Source organism: Amblyomma mixtum, chromosome 10 (genome assembly GCF_055824585.1).
Source record: "Amblyomma mixtum isolate Tamu chromosome 10, ASM5582458v1, whole genome shotgun sequence".
Taxonomy (NCBI): domain Eukaryota; kingdom Metazoa; phylum Arthropoda; class Arachnida; order Ixodida; family Ixodidae; genus Amblyomma; species Amblyomma mixtum.
In genome coordinates this window covers 38,022,085-38,042,493 of record NC_143021.1, presented here as the reverse complement: position 1 = coordinate 38,042,493, position 20,409 = coordinate 38,022,085, and the positions used below count along the sequence as shown (strand labels likewise).

At 47.3% G+C, this 20,409-nt stretch overlaps 1 protein-coding gene across 6 annotated transcripts in view; it reads right to left on the bottom strand.

The window, feature by feature from the left end:
• Positions 1-20,409, bottom strand: part of LOC149325605 (general transcription factor 3C polypeptide 3-like) — a 129,708-nt gene that overhangs the window by 26,739 nt on the left and 82,560 nt on the right. For all 6 annotated transcript variants that reach the window (XR_016285907.1, XM_089562363.1, XM_089562364.1 and 3 more), the window contains 3 exons: positions 8,200-8,289; positions 6,858-7,032; positions 6,508-6,800 (listed from right to left, as the gene is read on the bottom strand). Coding sequence is in view for 5 of the 6 variants with exons in the window: in XM_089562363.1 (XP_089418489.1) it covers positions 6,508-6,800; positions 6,858-7,032; positions 8,200-8,289 (558 nt within the window). In the remaining variant the exon portion in view is untranslated. The remainder of the gene's footprint in view (positions 1-6,507; positions 6,801-6,857; positions 7,033-8,199; positions 8,290-20,409) is intronic.

The window sequence follows — 20,409 nt, the reverse complement described above, 5'->3', positions numbered from 1 at the left end:
AACAATTGCTGTGAGATTATCATTCACTGGTTCAACGTTACGGTTGTACTGCTCAGTTAAAGCGACATATCTGTTCTACAGCGAAATCCTGAATTCCTCTCCTTTCGCTTTTACCGTGAACTCGTTAATGGGCTTCCACTTCACTAGTTTCCTCCGTTCCCTCTTCAAATCTAAGCTAATACGAGATCTTACCATTCTGTGGTCGCTACAACAGACCTTTCTGAGGACCTCCACATCCTCTACGATGCCAGGGTGAGCGCACAGTACGAAGTCTATTTCATTTTTAGTCTCACCACTGGGGTTCTTCCACGTCCATTTCCTGTTTTCTCATTTGCAGAATAAGGTATACATGATCTCTAAATTAAGTCTACCTACGAACCCTACTAATAACTCTCCCCTGCTATTCCTGGAACCTGTACCATAGTCACCTACCCGCTGGTCTCCAGCCTGCTTCTTGCCTACCTTCCTACTGAGGTCGCCAATCAGTGCAGTGTACTGTGATTTTACTTTGGTCATAGCCGATTCCATGTCTTCATAGCAGCTTTCAAGAACCTGGTCATCATGGCTTGCTGTAGGCCCGTAGGCCTGCACCACCTTCAGCTTCTACCTCTTATTAAGCCTAATTACGACAGCTGCCACCCTCTCATTACTACTATAAAACTCCTCTATGTGGCCAGCCATATCCTGATTGGTGAGGAATGCGACATCTAGTTCTCATCTGTCCGGTAACCAACAACAGCACAGTGCATGCCCACCCTTTAGTACTGTACACGCCTCATAAGTCCTTCTAACCTCACTGAGCCCTGCGACATCCCATTTAATACCCGCTAGTTCCTTGAACAGCACTGCTAAGCTAACCTCACCGGATAAGGTTCTCCATACAACGCGCAGACAAACATACACGCAGCTCTTGCGCTAACTGCTCCGCCGTGCTGCACGCTCAGGTGGCCGGCATATCTGTTGCTGGTAGCGCTGGCCAATGCCTTGACCTTGAATAAATAAATAAAATACTAAAAACGGCCACGACTGGGATTCGAATGTGCAGCAGCGCGAACAGATCAGCTTCGCTGGCCTGTGCACGAGAGCACTATGCTATCGGCGCAAATGATCATGCCTCATGGTAAACTGTATCAAACTATCATGCTCTGCACTGCGCATCGTTGTCTTCAACTTCCATCTACGGCACTGTAAGGTATTGGTGGTATGCACGGGGTCGTTAGGACCGCTAATCCTTTCTCAGCTCCCCGCCATGGCCGTCTTCAACAGATCTCCCCGGAAGGGGTGCGCTCGAAGCGAAGAATCACATTTCTTGGAACGATGCACGCGCCTTCGCGCGCCAGGCCAGCCGGGCGGGTGTCCATCGCCCCGCGGGGCCGATTCGCGCCGGCTAGGCAAAAGAGCGGTGACAGCTATGAGGCTCAAGAGCCGCCACACGACAGCCCCCCCCCCCCCATCTTCATCTTAAACCGCTCGTCTTAACGGACACCAGAAGAGGCACAAACCAGCGACGAACGTCTGATTCGAAAAGTCTGTGGACCTTCTGCAGTTTAAGCACTGTCAGACGGACTGGGTGTCAGGGCGCTGTTGACGAGGGGGGCAATAAAAAAAATGACGAATAGCTGGCGACAGCGCGGCTAGCCATGGGCAGCGAAGGCCTGAGTTGAATGACGCGACTAACCGGGTGTCAGTGAGGCGCCAGCTAGTAAGCCTGGGGAAGGCTAAGTCGCCAGCGAACACGGGTCCAAGCTTGCAGTGGCAGTTACAGCGGTAACTGCCCATTTAAGCCCCATAATCCCCAATTCCGAGACGACGCCAAGGTTTAGGGTCATTGGGGAAACCGATGGCATGTGCTCGCACGAGTGTATTTTTGTGTTTGTTTTTTCTTTTATTTTGCGAGGGAGTGCTGGCAACTGTGCATTTGTGTCTCTTTTTGCTTTTATTTTGCGATGGAGAGGGTGATTTACCCTACGGAAGCTGGAGGGCTGGCCATGCTTTCGATGAGCCAATCATATGAAGAGTGTAGCATGATTGGAAGCTACCAAATGTGGGCAGGGCCTTTAGGTCTTTAAAACCGGGCCCCAGAGCCGGAAAATGGGTTCTGAGCTAAGGTCAGGTGCTATGCATCTTCGGCTACGCCAAGTAGGGGCCTCCCCTACCCTAGTGTTAGTCAGTTCCACCTTTTTGTTGTTTGTCTTTTTGCTGCTTAATTTGTCTCCAGTGCCTAAAATTGTATGTAATGCAAGTTTCTGTATATAAAACTGCAAGTACTCCCTTTATCCCTGCATCTTAATTCATCGTAAGACCGTCTCTGACGGGGCACCCCTGGTGCGAAGAAAAGCTTCAGTCTTCCAGTTAAACAAACCGTCTCTGGCGGGGCACCTCTGGTGCAAGGAAGGAGAAGCTGAACTTTACTGGCACGAACAGATCAGGTCAGCTTAAAGGGACACCGAGGAGAAATTGAAGTTGGCTTGTATCGACAGAATACCAGCTCCTGATTACAAAAACGCCACTCATACTGACAACAAAGCTCTTGTAATGTAGAAAAGAGGAAGAATCAAAATACAGGTATCGCCGCCACAGGCCAAACTCGCAAGTACAAGCGTGATGACATCCTAGGACAAAGCAGTGTTGCTAGAACCAATGATTCTAGCAACGCTAAGACACGAGAAGCCACGAATCACTCAGGCGCAGCCAATGCATGCGCAAATCTCCTTGACGTCGCCAGATGGCGCCACGTACTCGGCAGCTACGCGCATGCCTGCAGCATCGGGACCAATCGCCGCCTGCTCACCGGCAGTAGGCGGGCTCCCGGTATTCCGCTAACGGTAACAATGTACACGGTATGCTAAAGGTGTCTATTTGCGAGAACTTCGCTGACGACTTCGAGAATGGGATCCATTGTAACGCTGGCAAAGCGCCGGTGCAAACGTAAACGAAGTGACGGTAGCGACGGCCGCAATAGCCGATAGATGCCTTCAATGTGCGGCCGGTGGTAGCTTTCTTTTCGGCTGCTGCTAGGCCGCACTGCTGGCCGCCAGAAATCACGGAGTCTGCGTTACGTCATGTGCACGCCATGTTTCACGTCACTTAGTCCTGTGTCGTCATAAGAGAATCCCAAGTTTGAATCAGAGCAGCGGGAAAACTTTTTCAACTTTGAATCCAAATTTCTTAGAAATAAATGCTTCTTCCACTGCCGGCCAAGTGGCAACAAAGCCATGAAATGCCGAACTATCGGATTTTGCTTTTTAAAAAATATTAATAGAGCTCTCTTCACTGTCCCTTTAACCTCAATAGGAGCTTAACCTGAGTCCAACATCGTCGCCAGACATGCAGATGAAAACCATGAGCCAATCAGGCTAAACACATGCTTTCGCATGTTTACTTGGTTTAACTACATTAATATCCTACGATTTTTTGAAGTCCTTGACATCCCCTTTCTTATGGATTAAAATTATGATAACGTTCTTCCAAGCTTCTGTTGCGGACGAGGTCATAAGCATTGCGTATACATAGGGTTCATCGTTTTCGGGCAAAACCTGATTTTTCCCGATTTCTGGAACAACTGTGCCCGTGGAACTACTCTGGCCCCAGAAGGCGTGCGGGCAAGAGGCGGCCGACAGACAAGGACAAAAACCATTTGGCGTTATGGAAACTGAGAGCCGTACTGGATCCATTCCAGAAGCGACTGCTGAGTCAGTCGTTGGATGACTACCAACCTCTCTTGGTTTCTGCGACCGACAAAGTAGTTTAACCAATACTTGCTTTACTTAACCAATACAGGTGTTGAAGTCGTGGACTGTTGGCATGCACGACGCAAATGTGCGCTAGCGAATGTTGTGTTGATAATTTCATGCATAGCTAATGAAAATGGAAACTGTGATGTTGAGAGAATGTCCTATCAGCCGAGATACTTCCAAAGGCCAGACAGGTCTCGCAAGGAAACAGGTGATTAGCTGTATTAACGAGGCAGCGCCAAACACGATCACAAGACGAGCACACAGACAAAGCGCTGAACTTACAACTGACGGTTTATTGAAGGTGTGCCATGGCATGACTACTGTGGCAAACGATCTTAATAAAGAAAGATACACACCTAAAAAACACATGAATGGCATATCAAAACAAAAACCCTTCGCCTGGCAACAGAAAACATGACCAGCTGAGCATGACTTTTTTTTTTATCTTTTAAAAATTGATGTTTCTAACTGGACAGGGCTGTTGAAGCAGCGATTACACAGTGATCGTAGTGTTTGTGTTACTTGTTAAATATTACTTGCGATTAAAAAAATTGAATAAATTATTACAGTTTGTAAGTTTAGCCAGAGAAAAAAAATCCGTATTTTTGAATGTTTCTGCAAAAAACCCAATTTCTCTCCTATTATCAAGTAGAAAACTGGCACCCAATTTTTAACCCCTCCCCCCCCCTCGTTTGAAGATATATAGAACCCAAAAATGAAGAACCCTATGTATACCGGGTGGCTAATTTTTCTAGCACAATCTTCCCCCTGGCCTTCGAGAACTTACCTGATCCTCACCAGCTGCTTTTTGCTTCCTTGTGTGAGCGTGTGTGTGTCCGTTCCTATGTATGCCAGTTAGCACTTTCCAAAACTGTATGATTTTCCCCTCTGCATTGCTCCTAAGGTTTTCTTTACTGGCGGGATGTTGCATTGCTGTGCGATACTGCCCATCTCATTTATGTCCTGATTACATTGGCTACTGTACAGATGAAGATGAGAAAATGTGTTATTACATCAGCCTGCACTAAATCCCCACGGCAGCGGGAGTGTGTAGATAGCCAATCAAAACGACGGTGCAAGTAGTTCTAGCCCTACTTTTTTTTTTTCTTTCTGGCAGCCATTCCCACTTGGTGAGAGCAATGTCACTCACAGGTCGTGGCGTATGCGGGAATCGTGCAGGCATTTCAGAAGAGATGAAGCCCACATGCGGAAGCAGCACAGGCTGTGCACAGGGAGGGGACCCAAGACAGGAGTGTGGAAGAGGAGAATTTGTGTGGGAGCTGCGAAAGGAAGGCTGTGTCGTTTCGCATGAAATGATTGGGAAGCATGGCATCGCAACCACCGCTTTCAAAGCGAGTAATGGGTGGACGACATGCTTCATGCAGCGCGACGGACTGCGCTTGAGGAGGTACATATAACTTTGTCAGCGACTGCCTCCTTCTTAGGAAGAGAAGGTAGTGGACTTCCACAAGTTTGCCATACGCCTGCGGCGGGACCGAGAATCTATGATCTCATCTCGCAAAGTGGGAATGTCGACCAGACGCCCATCATGCCGATGAGCAGGAAGGTCAGCTCTCTGACGATCACGCAGCAGGCTCGTCAAAATGACAGGCGCCGAGAAGCAGCATTTCGCGGTAATGCTGGCTATCACAGCAGGAAGTTGCCACCGTATGTTGTCGTTAAAAGCAAAACTGTGCCAAAGGCCGACTACACAGCCGGCATACGTGTACGAACCCAAGAGAATGGATGGGTGTTGGCCAACCTAATGGCTGATTGAGTCTGGAATGTCTGGGGACAGCGATCTGGCGCTCTGCTTCTTCTGTCTCTCCCCGTGCTCGAAAGTTTTCGCGGCCACCTTGGAGAGGATGTACACTGGGGACTAAAGGAGCTGTGCACCAAGATCGCCATCACTGTGGGTGGACTCACTTCAGTGCAGCAGCCCCGTCTTTGTGTGAACAAACTGTTCAAAGACAGTGCCTGTATGCAGACTGGATGGAGCACACCCTGACCGGCAAGATTAAGAGGCTGTCCGTGCTCCTGGACGCAGCGCGGTCGCTGCCAGCTGACTTGTTCTCAAAGAGTTTCAAGAAGGCTGCAATCACCAATGTGCTGGAGGGCAGTGAGGATGATCAGTTTCGGGAGCACGACGAGGAAGTGGCCAGTGGGCCTACAGACAAAGATGGATCAAGTGCAGTAATAAACCTGTTTTCAAATAGTGTACACATACATTTACGTAGAAAGGTAAGCTATCTAACGCATTTTTTTTTTGCATTACCGCAATTTTCACTCATCCTGAAAAACTTGTCATAAAATTTACCCCGCATAATAAATGCACTCTCCAGCTCTGCTTCGGTTTTTTGGAAAAGAAAGTGCATTTATTATGCGAGTAAATATGGTATCTTAACTCATGTAGTGCTTTTGCTGTTGTTGCTTGTTCTTTGCTTCTGTGCATCTGTTGTCCAGTGCATTTATGCGCTCGCGCATTAAATACAACCAGTTGATAGTCAGTGCTCGTGTGTGTCTGCTCCTTCTTTTTCTTATCTTTTTGTGCTTTTTTTCTTCAGTCACCAAATTGCCCAGCAATACACTTTGATGTAGTACACGAATGCTGATGGAGAGACAAAAAAAAAAGAAGCCGGACATGCAGCTACAGTTTGTTGTTGCCAGTCTGAATGTAGGGTCCCTTATGCCTCACTGTAAACTGCGTGATGAAATCTCTGAATCTCGTGCGTGCCATGTGGCTGCTGAAACCAAGCAGCTGACGACTGACCGGCATGCCTGGCACTGCTGGGGGCTGCCGGAGGGCCCGCTGGTACGTGCTGAGGGCCAGGTGTGGGAAGCCCAGCTGGTGGAGTGCCCGGCCCGTGTTGAACAGGGCCTCCTGGCAGCTGCCTCCCCGGGTGTGGGCGTAGCGGCCCAGGAAGCCCATGGCCTGGGCCGCCAGCCAGTGGCGATGCGCCGAGAACTTCTGGCAGCCAATGTGCACCAGGGAGAGGCCCGCGCACAGCAGCAGCAGGGGCTCCTCCTCCTCACCCACCTGGCCCAGCAGCTGCACATACTCCGCTGCCACCACCCCGACCGTCAGTGGTCGGCTGCTGCCGGGCTGCCAGTAGTACCTACCCAGGGCATGCTTGTAGGTGCCCGAGACCAGGGCGTTGTGGCCGTTGAGGAGCCCCAGTGGCACACTGTCCGGGTACTTGTAGAGCAGTCGCAGGCAGAACCGGTTCTGCCGCATCACGGGGCTCAGGTTCATGGCCAGCCCAAAAAGGTTCCAGGCACGCATGTGGTTCGGGTACTGCAGCACAGGCCCCAGAAAAGTCACAATACCATTCCAATGCTCACGTAGCCAAACTAGATGTGGCGTCAATGGCCTGTTGGGGGAGCATGCTCCAAATTTAGAAAACCTAGATGACACGCAAGCATTTGGTTGTGTGCATCAGTAAGTGCAAGGCATGCGCAGCCCAGTTTGAAGAGGCCAAGATTCTTGGCAAGAGTGCACATAGCACGGTGCGGACTATGATATTTACTTGCGCAATGAACCCACTTTTGCCACTGGGAATTTACTTTCATTTTTAATCTTGCAGAAAAAAAGTAAAGAAAGAAACGCGCACATGACCATTAGGACAGGCGCTCAGCGGCATGTTTGCATCATCTCGCTGTGACTGGCCACCGCTGCTGACTCTTGGAAAACCAGCAGGCACCGTCTGAGCAAATGATATGCCAGACACCAGCAACACAAAAATGCGGGTGACTTGGGGATGCATCTTCTGCTGATGGATGGATGCACAAGCAGGCACGCAAAAGGGCAGGCGGTCAGGTGGGCGAGCAAGCGACTAGACAGGCGAGTGGGTGGAGGACGGCCGTACACAAAATTTCGACTCTAAAGAAAAACAAAACCTGTATACACTTCTTTTCCTGCAAAATGAACCCTCCCCTCCAAATTGATGTGAATTTTGCTAAAAAAAAATAAAGTGGGTTCATTACCTGAGTAAATGGGGTACTTAAAACCTACCACATAAAGAAATTTGGCAGTGAGTGCTTTAGCATCCTGTCTTCATCTCCGCTTGCGGCTGATTGACTTTACAGAAACAGATAACTGCTGACCCAATGAAAGGAAACACTAAAGAAAACTGATTTGGTTGTGTAATAAATCCATGCTCTTCTACATCGTTCCTACCTTCTTCACGTGGGCTTACACACAGTGTGAGGTTCCGCCAATAAAACCAGCTAACAATTAGCCCCTCTGTGTGTGTGTGCCCTTCTTGTGGTTTGTCTCGGTTTGCGCTAAAAACTATTTACAAGATCAATCCGTGTAGGCCTTCACACACGAGTGGCAGCATACTGACCACCCAAAATGGGCACAGAGAACCAGGCTTCCTGGTGATGCAACACAGAGCCTGGCCTTCAGGCTGGCCAGCGCAGTCTGTGCGCGTTGGGTGAGCCCCAGAGAGAGTGTGCTCACCTTGAGTACGAGCAGGCGTGCCAGCGAGAAGGTGTGCTCCTCCTGCCCTGGGTCCCTGTAGTGTGCATGGAAGCTCAGGAAGTCCAGCTCCTGGGAACACACACACTTACTTTTCTGCTAACGCCAACCGATCTTGCCCACTCCAATTGAGGCAACCCAAAGGGCACAGTCCATGAATTTCCAGACAACAATGCAGCCAGGGAGTGCGAAAACTGAGTGAGTAAGCAGAGCTGCCACAGAGGTGGCTGACTGAGGCAAAGAGTGCTGTGGCTCAGACGCCCTCTTCTTCTTCATGTGGTGAGCAGCTTCATGTATGTTGACCGCACTTTGCTGCCAAGGCCAGCTGGTAGGTGGGGAGAGCACCTGCCAACAGTGCCATGGAAGGTGGACGTTCTGAATGCGCTACCTCAATGCGGTTCTTATGCTATTGCATTGCCATAGCTAATACTAGTAGCGTCCTGCTTGGCTGCTGACCCAAAGACGGGGGTTCAATACTGGCTGCGGCGGTCGCATTCCAATGGAGGCGCAATGCTAGAGGCCCATGCACAGTGCACGTTAAGGAACCTCAGGCGGACAAAAATTAACCAAAGCGTCCCTTATCGCTTTAGTTGCTTTTGAACATTAAACATCATAAGACCCGAAAGCTAATGGTTGTCCTCAAGGTTTCTGATATCAGTTACACGAGATGTGATACGGACAAGTGCAAATGAAAGCATGACCACAGCCAAAATACAAGCTAACATTATCGCTTATTAGCAGAACATGAGACCTGGTAAAATGCACCATTTTTCTAGCTGAAGGGTAGATGTTTGGGCTCATTCTCTGTGCCTAGTTCTGGTTCTCTGTGCCCATTTTGGGTGGTCAGTATGCTGCCACTCGTGTGTGAAGGCCTACACGGACTGATCTTGTACATAGTTTTTAGTGCAAACATTATCGCTTATTAGCAGAACATGAGACCTGGTAAAATGCACCATTTTTCTAGCTGAAGGGTAGATGTTTGGGCTCATTCTCTGTGCCTAGTTCTGGTTCTCTGTGCCCATTTTGGGTGGTCAGTATGCTGCCACTCGTGTGTGAAGGCCTACACGGACTGATCTTGCAAATAGTTTTTAGTGCAAACATTATCGCTTATTAGCAGAACATGAGACCTGGTAAAATGCACCATTTTTCTAGCTGAAGGGTAGATGTTTGGGCTCATTCTCTGTGCCTGGTTCTGGTTCTCTGTGCCCATTTTGGGTGGTCAGTATGCTGCCACTCGTGTGTGAAGGCCTACACGGACTGATCTTGTAAATAGTTTTTAGTGCAAACATTATCGCTTATTAGCAGAACATGAGACCTGGTAAAATGCACCATTTTTCTAGCTGAAGGGTAGATGTTTAGGCTCATTTTCTGTGCCTGGTTCTGGTTCTCTGTGCCCATTTTGGGTGGTCAGTATGCTGCCACTCGTGTGTGAAGGCCTACACGGACTGATCTTGTAAAGTTTTTAGTGCAAACATTATCGCTTATTAGCAGAACATGAGACCTGGTAAAATGCACAATTTTTCTAGCTGAAGGGTAGATGTTTGGGCTCATTTTCTGTGCCTGGTTCTGGTTCTCTGTGCCCATTTTGGGTGGTCAGTATGCTGCCACTCGTGTGTGAAGGCCTACACGGACTGATCTTGTAAATAGTTTTTAGTGCAAACATTATCGCTTATTAGCAGAACATGAGACCTGGTAAAATGCACCATTTTTCTAGCTGAAGGGTAGATGTTTGGGCTCATTCTCTGTGCCTGGTTCTGGTTCTCTGTGCCCATTTTGGGTGGTCAGTATGCTGCCACTCGTGTGTGAAGGCCTACACGGACTGATCTTGTAAATAGTTTGTAGTGCAAACATTATCGCTCATTAGCAGAACATGAGACCTGGTAAAATGCACAATTTTTCTAGCTGAAGGGTAGATGTTTGGGCTCATTTTCTGTGCCTGGTTCTGGTTCTCTGTGCCCATTTTGGGTGGTCAGTATGCTGCCACTCGTGTGTGAAGGCCTACACGGACTGATCTTGTAAATAGTTTTTAGTGCAGACATTATCGCTTATTAGCAGAACATGAGACCTGGTAAAATGCACAATTTTTCTAGCTGAAGGGTAGATGTTTGGGCTCATTTTCTGTGCCTGGTTCTGGTTCTCTGTGCCCATTTTGGGTGGTCAGTATGCTGCCACTCGTGTGTGAAGGCCTACACGGACTGATCTTGTAAATAGTTTTTAGTGCAAACATTATCGCTTATTAGCAGAACATGAGACCTAGTAAAATGCACCATTTTTCTAGCTGAAGGGTAGATGTTTGGGCTCATTCTCTGTGCCTGGTTCTGGTTCTCTGTGCCCATTTTGGGTGGTCAGTATGCTGCCACTCGTGTGTGAAGGCCTACACGGACTGATCTTGTAAATAGTTTTTAGTGCAAACATTATCGCTTATTAGCAGAACATGAGACCTGGTAAAATGCACCATTTTTCTAGCTGAAGGGTAGATGTTTGGGCTCATTCTCTGTGCCTGGTTCTGGTTCTCTGTGCCCATTTTGGGTGGTCAGTATGCTGCCACTCGTGTGTGAAGGCCTACACGGACTGATCTTGTAAACAGTTTTTAGTGCAAACATTATCGCTTATTAGCAGAACATGAGACCTGGTAAAATGCACAATTTTTCTAGCTGAAGGGTAGATGTTTGGGCTCATTTTCTGTGCCTGGTTCTGGTTCTCTGTGCCCATTTTTGGTGGTCAGTATGCTGCCACTCGTGTGTGAAGGCCTACACGGACTGATCTTGTAAATAGTTTTTAGTGCAAACATTATCGCTTATTAGCAGAACATGAGACCTGGTAAAATGCACAATTTTTCTAGCTGAAGGGTAGATGTTTGGGCTCATTTTCTGTGCCTGGTTCTGGTTCTCTGTGCCCATTTTGGGTGGTCAGTATGCTGCCATTCGTGTGTGAAGGCCTACACGGACTGATCTTGTAAATAGTTTTTAGTGCAAACATTATCGCTTATTAGCAGAACATGAGACCTGGTAAAATGCACAATTTTTCTAGCTGAGGGGTAGATGTTTGGGCTCATTCTCTGTGCCTGGTTCTGGTTCTCTGTGCCCATTTTTGGTGGTCAGTATGCTGCCACTCGTGTGTGAAGGCCTACACGGACTGATCTTGTAAATAGTTTTTAGTGCAAACATTATCGCTTATTAGCAGAACATGAGACCTGGTAAAATGCACCATTTTTCTAGCTGAAGGGTAGATGTTTGGGCTCATTCTCTGTGCCTGGTTCTGGTTCTCTGTGCCCATTTTGGGTGGTCAGTATGCTGCCACTCGTGTGTGAAGGCCTACACGGACTGATCTTGTAAATAGTTTTTAGTGCAAACATTATCGCTTATTAGCAGAACATGAGACCTGGTTAAATGCACAATTTTTCTAGCTGAAGGGTAGATGTTTGGGCTCATTTGTTCATGATTCAGGGAGAAAAAAACTTTGCGCAAAAAAGACAAGGACTGAAAAAAAAACATATACACACAGTGCTAACAGGATTGTCTGATTATCTGCACCATTTCGCAGGTGCCACCGAGTTCGAAAAATCAGTCGGAAACTGTAATCTTGGCTCTGTGTCATCCTGTGCAAGTCAGTTGGCTGCAACAAGGGGTTCCCAAACATGTAACTCACGAAAGTGGCTTAAAATGTTGTATGTGCTATATCAGCAGACATCAGCTTAACCCTGCCTTGATGTTCAGCTTTTTCGGGCTGAAAAAATGCTTGGCAAAATGGGCCCTTGATAGACTGGTTTGGTTTATGAGAGTTTAATGTTCCAAAGCGACTTCGACTATGAGGGATACTGTAGTGAAGTGCTCCGGGAATTTTGACCACCTGGGGTTCTTTAACGTGCACTGACATCGCACAGTACACGGGCCTATAAATTTTCGCCTCCATCGAAATTCGACCGCCGCGGCTGGGATCATACCCATGTCATTCGGGCCAGCAGCCAAGCACCATAACCACTGAGCTGCGGCGGCGGTGGGCCCTTGATAGAGATGCGCAAATATTCAAAAGGCAGGTTGAATATCCTTCGCTGCACAAAGCAAATAATGCGTGCTCAAAATTATTCACACCAAATTCAATGCGATCACAGGTTTTAATAAAGTTTTTGAATAAGAGGCACGAAGCTTGAAATGGGCACGCCATAGTTTTTTTTTTTTGATGGCTGTTCCAAAACTGGGGAAACAATCAAGGGTGCAATGCGACAGACTCCTCTTGCCCATGCAGCCATGGACACTGTTTCCTCTTGCACAATCACCACACGACAGATTCACCTAAGACTCCACACATTTTTAAAACATAGGCTTTTTGAGTTAGAAGAGCACTTTTTTCGGCATAGCTCTGTCAGTGGTGTAGTACATCAAAATGCAACTAAGATGTGCTAACTAGCAGGCTGGTTAACCAATATTGAATAGTTAACCTTTTAACTATTAGTGTTAGGCTTCTTAATTATTGACAAGCCTGTATGTAGCCCACTGTAAGTAGTATCCTTGTCAGTTTTTAGAATTTCGAAAACGTGGTTACCCTCAGCCAAAATACATGTGCTTTCGAGAAGCTTGCAAGCAAAACAATCCCTCTAGTGCAGGTAACTCGTCGAAATAGCTAAAATTTCTTGGGCCACAGTGTTGAGGTTAATCGCATTTTTGAAATTCTAGAAACTGATATGGATACTGCTTGCAGTGGGCTACATGCCTCTCAATAATTAAAGAGTCTAACAGTAATACTTAAAAAGTTAACTATTCAATATTAGTTAACCAGTCAGCTAGTTAGCACATCTTAGATGTATTCTGATGTACTACACCACTGACAATGCTATGCCGAAAAGAGCGCTCTTCTAACTCAGAAAGCCTATTTTTAAAAATTGTGTAAAGTCTGAGGTGAAACGCCCTGTATAAAGCCCCGCTTTAACCAAGCCACACGAACACGCCTGAGTGATGCAGAGGTAACGTGTCTAAGTCGCATCCTGAGGGCCAGAGGTTTGCGATGTGCCAGTGGTGTGGCTGGTGCCATCTGTGGGAGCAAGCGCCACCTTTTCCTTTTTCCGTCATGCAGACACTGGCTTCTTTGTGACATGGGGCCTTTTCCGATGATGTGCAAGACAGCTGTCATTATATGCAAGCCACCGCAGAGTGCATATCACCGGATACGATTTTGGCTCTAGGCTTAATTACGAAGGCCAACGCCGGAGGGGCGCTTGCTTCGGCCGTTCTCGTTCTGGGCCCTTCGTACTGCGGGCACAGGGCAGTTCCCATGTTCCCATGATGTGCCAGTGGTGTGGCTGGTGCCATCTGTGGGAGCAAGCGCCATTTTTTCCTTTTTCCGTCATGCAGACACTGGCTTCTTTGCGACATGGGGCCTTTTCCGATGATGTGCAAGACAGCTGTCATTATATGCAAGCCACCGCAGAGTGCATATCACCGGATACGATTTTGGCTCTAGGCTTAATTACGAAGGCCAACGCCGGAGGGGTGCTTGCTTCAGCCGTTCTCGTTCTGGGCCCTTCGTACTGCGGGCACAGGGCACTTCCCATGTTCCCATGATGTGCCAGTGGTGTGGCTGGTGCCATCTGTGGGAGCAAGCGCCATTTTTTCCTTTTTCCGTCATGCAGACACTGGCTTCTTTGTGACATGGGGCCTTTTCCGATGATGTGCAAGACAGCTGTCATTATATGCAAGCCACCGCAGAGTGCATATCACCGGATACGATTTTGGCTCTAGTCTCTAGGCTTAATTACGAAGGCCAATGCCGGAGGGGCGCTTGCTTCGGCCGTTCTCGTTCTGGGCCCTTCGTACTGCGGGCACAGGGCAGTTCCCATGTTCCCATGATGTGCAAGTGGTGTGGCTGGTGCCATCTGTGGGAGCAAGCGCCACCTTTTCCTTTTTCCGTCATGCAGACACTGGCTTCTTTGTGACATGGGGCCTTTTCCGATGATGTGCAAGACAGCTGTCATTATATGCAAGCCACCGCAGAGTGCATATCACTGGATACGATTTTGGCTCTAGTCTCTAGGCTTAATTACGAAGGCCAACGCCGGAGGGGCGCTTGCTTCGGCCGTTCTCGTTCTGGGCCCTTCGTACTGCGGGCACAGGGCAGTTCCCATGATGTGCAAGTGGTGTGGCTGGTGCCATCTGTGGGAGCAAGCGCCACCTTTTCCTTTTTCCGTCATGCAGACACTGGCTTCTTTGTGACATGGGGCCTTTTCCGATGATGTGCAAGACAGCTGTCATTATATGCAAGCCACCGCAGAGTGCATATCACCGGATACGATTTTGGCTCTAGTCTCTAGGCTTAATTACGAAGGCCAACGCCGGAGGGGCGCTTGCTTCGGTCGTTCTCGTTCTGGGCCCTTCGTACTGCGGGCACAGGGCAGTTCCCATGTTGTGCCAGTGGTGTGGCTGGTGCCATCTGTGGGAGCAAGCGCCATTTTTTCCTTTTTCCGTCATGCAGACACTGGCTTCTTTGTGACATGGGGCCTTTTCCGATGATGTGCAAGACAGCTGTCATTATATGCAAGCCACCGCAGAGCGCATATCACCGGATACGATTTTGGCTCTAGTCTCTAGGCTTAATTACGAAGGCCAACGCCGGAGGGGCGCTTGCTTCGGCCGTTCTCGTTCTGGGCCCTTCGTACTGCGGGCACAGGGCAGTTCCCATGTTCGTGTTGGCGTCTAGACTTTGTTCCAAACTGTGTGTTCTTCGCCGACGTGCCAAGGGCAGTACAGCCAGGCCCGAGCTCATGAAAACGGTCGCTGCCCACTGTCTGTGCACATGACGCGCGACGAAATTTAGTCATGAGGAGCTCCGAATCCATACAAAACTCCTTCCTTTCGTTCCTCCGCCATATCGGCAATAAGTTTGCGATTTTTCAGTGAAATTGATTTTACGGACTGCCCGATTTTTCGGTCTTTTTCGTGGTCCCTAGAGGGTTAAAAAAAATCGGTCATTGACTTGGTCATATTCTGCGCATTTCTTTATCACCTGACTGATAGTGTGAATATAGCCTATTGTCAAGTATCCTTTACAAAAGCCTACCTGCGTGATCATTTGGTTGATTGAAGCCTGAGGTTGTCCTAACTCCATTAGAGATAACCTTAGTAAATGCCTCATTGCAATGGACAGTAAGCTGATCGGCCTGTAATTTTTCAAGTCCTTGACATATCCTTTCTAATAAAACACGATGATGTTAGCGTGTATGCCTGAGGTGATAAGGTATTGCGTATATAGGGTGGCTAGTTTTTTTAGTTTTCAGTATTCTAGTGTGTGGGGAGGTGCTTTACTTGTCCCCTGTGATTCACTTCCCCGCAATGCACACTCAACTCGTCCCCCCCGCTTTAACTAACAAGGAAGGGCACCGGCGTCGCAGCGCCACGGATGGTGTGTTTGCTGTGCACGCGCGCGGAAGAGAGATGGCCCTCTTCTGCTCGGGACCGGGGAAGCGTGCTGACGTTCACGCGCGACGCTCCGCTCTTAGTCGGCGGGGCGAATGGCGAAGCCTCGTGGGGGGGGGGGGGGGGGGGGGAACATTCTCCCACAGCTCGTCCCATCCTGCCTCAGAGTTTGGTTGGCTTGTTGGGGTTTAACGTCCCAAAGCGACTGAGGCTATGAGAGACGCCATAGTGAAGGCCTCCGGAAATTTCGACCACCTGGGGTTCTTTAGCGTGCACTGACATCGCACAGCACACGGGCCTCAGAGTTTCCCCCTTGCCCTAGCATGGGCGAACATTCGCTCGTAACCGTGCTGGTGAGTCGGACGTTTTCGATTCCTTAGCGTATTTTGTTGCTAGCTGGCATTATGCTTGTTGTAGCAGTAAATGCCTTGTTTGTGCCGGCCAGAGTGTCATTCCTTTGTTCCCCCAGAGCAAGGCCCGCTCTGGTCGGCGCGCGCTCGGTAGCGTACGCGACCCCGGGGTGGGGTCCGTGCGGTCTTGAAATACGTCAACAGCGGGGAAACGTATTTATCTCCCCCTAATTAAAACCCCACAAGTGACATTCAGTTTTATCGTTAATTACACTATCTGTATCCAATTTGGTTTCAAAAATGTACTACAGCTGAACCCCTTCGTAAGAGACATGGACATAACAGACAATTGGGAATAAGAGAGATTTTTCGGCCACATGATTGGCCGCCCCATCTGTCCAATTCAGCAGACCTCTTTTGCAAAAAGACATAGGGTAAAGAAGAGAGTTGGTAACGATGGACAAGTAACTGAGTTCTGACCAGGAGCCTCGCTTATAAGAGACAGTTTAGCTCAACTTGTGGGGGTTTCTTAACCATTCCGCAGATGTGGTGCTATTGTGCACCAGTGGCGAAGGCAAGGAGTGATCTCTCCAGTGATTGCATTTATTACGACTGAAACTGACACAGAATGGGCTGGCTAGATGCAAAGCATCAACGGGGGCACAATAACTGTGAGTGAAGAATAGCCTTCAATGTTGCTGGAGGTACGTGCACTTGCCAGTTCCAAGTGGGCAAAGGACCCTTAGGCATTACTGCATACAGTACATCATGTCACAGAGATGCAGCAGTGCTGGTGTCAGCAGTACGCAAAACGCGGGCCCGTCTCTCTTTATTTATTTCATTTATTTATTTGTTACCTGCATCACCCCGCAGGGCATTACAGATTTCAATACACATGGCCAGATTGTTACAATTAATAAAAGAAAGCATCATTTGATACAATAAACACAATGCTGGCAGACTGTTCCAGTCTCAAATAGTTCCAAGAAAAAAGAGTAATGCAAGACATCAGGTTTGGTTTGGTTTATTGGGGTTTAACGTCCCAAAGCGACTGAGGCTATGAGAGACGCCGTAGTGAAGGGCTCCAGAAATTTCGACCACCTGGGGTTCTTTAACGTGCACTGACATCGCACAGCACACGGGCCTCTAGAATTTCGCCTTCATCGAAATTCAGCCGCCGCGGTCGGGATCGAACCCGCGTCTTTCGGGCCAGCAGCCGAGCGCCGTAACCACTGAGGCACCGCGGCGGGGCGCAAGACATCATCCTTATAAGAAAATTCCCCGACCTTCAAGCAGTGGTCGAGTCGCTTCAATACATAGTGTGATGCCGGGATGTATTTTTCGCGGTTTGTACCAGTTTTGGAATAATATTGAAGAAAAATTTTAAACTCAGATGTCCGCTGCAGTCCTTTAGTTCTTGCCATTTAAGCCTAAGTTTGCTTTTTGTCAAGCTAAGTTGCCAGCTACAGTTTCCAAGAGCAAATCTAACTTGCCCTGCTTTCAATTTTTAAAAAAATTTACTTATAAAAAAAAAACACATCCATATTCAAGTATTGATCGCATATAACTGAAATACAACAGTGTTTTTAAGTTACTCGGTAAATGACTGAAATTCCGCCTTAAGAACCCCAAAACTGTTGTTGCTTTACTTATAATGCAGTTAACATTTTTATTCCATCGTAAATCAGAAGTAAAAAAAGACGCCTAGATATTTAAACTGAACTGATGTTCGATATACTTCAAGCAACATCATTAATTCTGTACCTTACGGATGATTAGGGTGACATGAACACTTTCATTTATACTTAACGACATGCTCCACCACACACACAAGTCTGCTATATAGTGCCTAAATCGGCTTGCATGATTTGTGAATTGGAAATGCCGCCTACTACTCTATAAACAACGCAATCATTTGCAAACATCCTGAATGAAGACCAGATGAAATATCACTGATTTACAACAAAACAAAAGAGGTCCCAACACTGAGCCTTGGTGAACTGGTGAAGAAAAACCATTCAGAACGACAGCCTGTTTCTGTAATGACAAATATTCGGCAATTCATTCAGTTATTTTATAATCCATGTTATTTAATCTGGTGGGGAGGAAACTGTATGCGACTACACACAGATAAGCCACGCCTGAAACCATTTTGGCTGGGGTTGAGCAGACTATTTTTAGTTAAATACGTCATAACGCACCTATTTATTACATGCTCCAGAATTTTGCACGTTATGCTAGTCAAGGACACTGGTCCCCGCAGTTCTGAATGGAATTTCACATACGACTCTTATCGGCCTACTGCGCTTCCAATCAATCAAACTTTCAATCAGCAGGCAATTCGGTTTCATTGGGGGATTTCTGGAATAACCGGGTGAAATAAAAGCAAAACATACCTGCGCAATTCCTTACAATAGCGGCAGGAATGTCACCAGGGCCTTAGCCTAGTTCACATCTTTGGACACCATCGACACAAAAGGAATGCGGTCTATTTCAGCAGGTGATGTAAAACAGGCAGCACGTCAGCAAGACGGCAAAAACACAGACGAAATGTGGCGCTGCCGACAGCAGCTTTGTTTACAAACATGATCTGCACATCGTGGGTGCCGCCATCTGGGGAAGGTGGCGCCCTCTAGTGTCTGGTCTGGAAATGACCGCCATGCTGGTATGCGCAATCAAATTCGCGGTGCACAAATCGGCAGTTTGGAGCTTCCACTTTCATTTTTCCGCGTTCTAAAATTGTGCACTGATAGAAAAAGCTTTTCAAGCAGCAGTGACGTCGTTCCATCGAGAAATGGCCGGAACACCAGTGGATTATGGTGCCACAGGTACTTCCACTGTTGTGATGATGACTGACATAGGCAAAAAGAAATCTGACGTGTTTGCCACAACCTGTGTGGTGAAAAATGGCGTAGGAGTAGCACTGGTTGCGAAGGAGGTCGAGGGAGTGATGCAGGGCAACTCTCAAGCAACTTTTCGCAATATCTGACCGAGATGGATTCGGGTAACTAGCTAGGAATATTGTTGGAAGCTAGTCACTTCTTGATGACTGTTATTTGTCGAGTAGGTCTAGTGTGTACACACTCAGAAAATTCTTGCCCAGCTGCAGTGCAGTAGAAAGCATCTTGACTTGACTGCATGCGCATGTTCGTGACCACCAAATTTTCCTAACCACTCATAACTTCTCTGTTTATCGCTACGACCGTACAATAAAAGAAGGTGGCGGAGTTCTTCTGGCTATTAACAAACACTTAAGCTCTCACCATATTAGTATTAGTACTACTAACTTAGAGATAGTATAGACAATTATTGAAATAAATTTCCAAAAAATTATAATTGGCGCATGCTATCGTTCCCCTACTTACTCTGCCTTCTTTGTTGACGAATTACAAGATGCGATCAACATCGTCATAACACGCCATCCTTTCTTACCCCTGTTTTTGCTTGGCAATTTCAATATTCCAAACATTGCATGGAATAACGAACCCACTATCATACATCCCTTTTCCACGTCAGCACAAGATTTTCTTGACTTGTGTGCATTATTCACTTTCAGTCAACTCATAACACAGCCTGCCAGAACCGCAGCACATGTTGCCAGTACTCTTGACCTACTGCTAACTACTCGGCCCGATTTTATTTCGAACATTAGTTATTTACCTCCCCTGAGCGACCACTCTCTTATTAATTTCAACATCAATATCTCACGGCCAAAAGTTAAAGAAAACCAAGATCATTCGCGACTACAAGAAAGCCGATTTTGATTCCATTAACAAAGAGCTATGTATATTTCTTCATACCTTTCTCAAAGATTTCGACGACCACAGTGTGCAAGCGAACTGGGACATGTTTACTGCTAAAACCACTGAATTAACAGAAATGTTTATCCCTACATACACAGTTTCCTCTAACTGTCACGCTCCCTGGTATAACACTCACATCAAGCGCTTATCTAACAAGAAAAAACGTTTATATAAATCAGCTAAAACATCTGCTGACAGTGCAAAATGGGCAGCTTACAAACGTGCATCGAACAATTACATCACAGCCCTTAAGGATGCAAAAGATAACTTTTTAAATAACACATTGCCATCTATCCTATCTACTGACACGAAAAAGTTTTGACGCACCATTAATAATGGCTGCGTTTGGGCGAGTTGGTTAGACATGTTAAACCTGGAAAGCGCATAAAAACAACGGACAACAGAAAGAGACAGACACACGAGCGCTTACTTCCAACTGATTTTTATTTTCATGCGAGAGCAGAAATATATGTACACTTCAGATCACCTGCGCATGCGAAGAAAACACATACAAGATACAATATTATCTGGCTGCACATGCAAAAGAAGAAAGATATGCAATCTCTTTCTCAGACAGCAAAATCGACGCACCACTTACACATTCATCGCCAGATCGTGCTATCTCACTTGCCT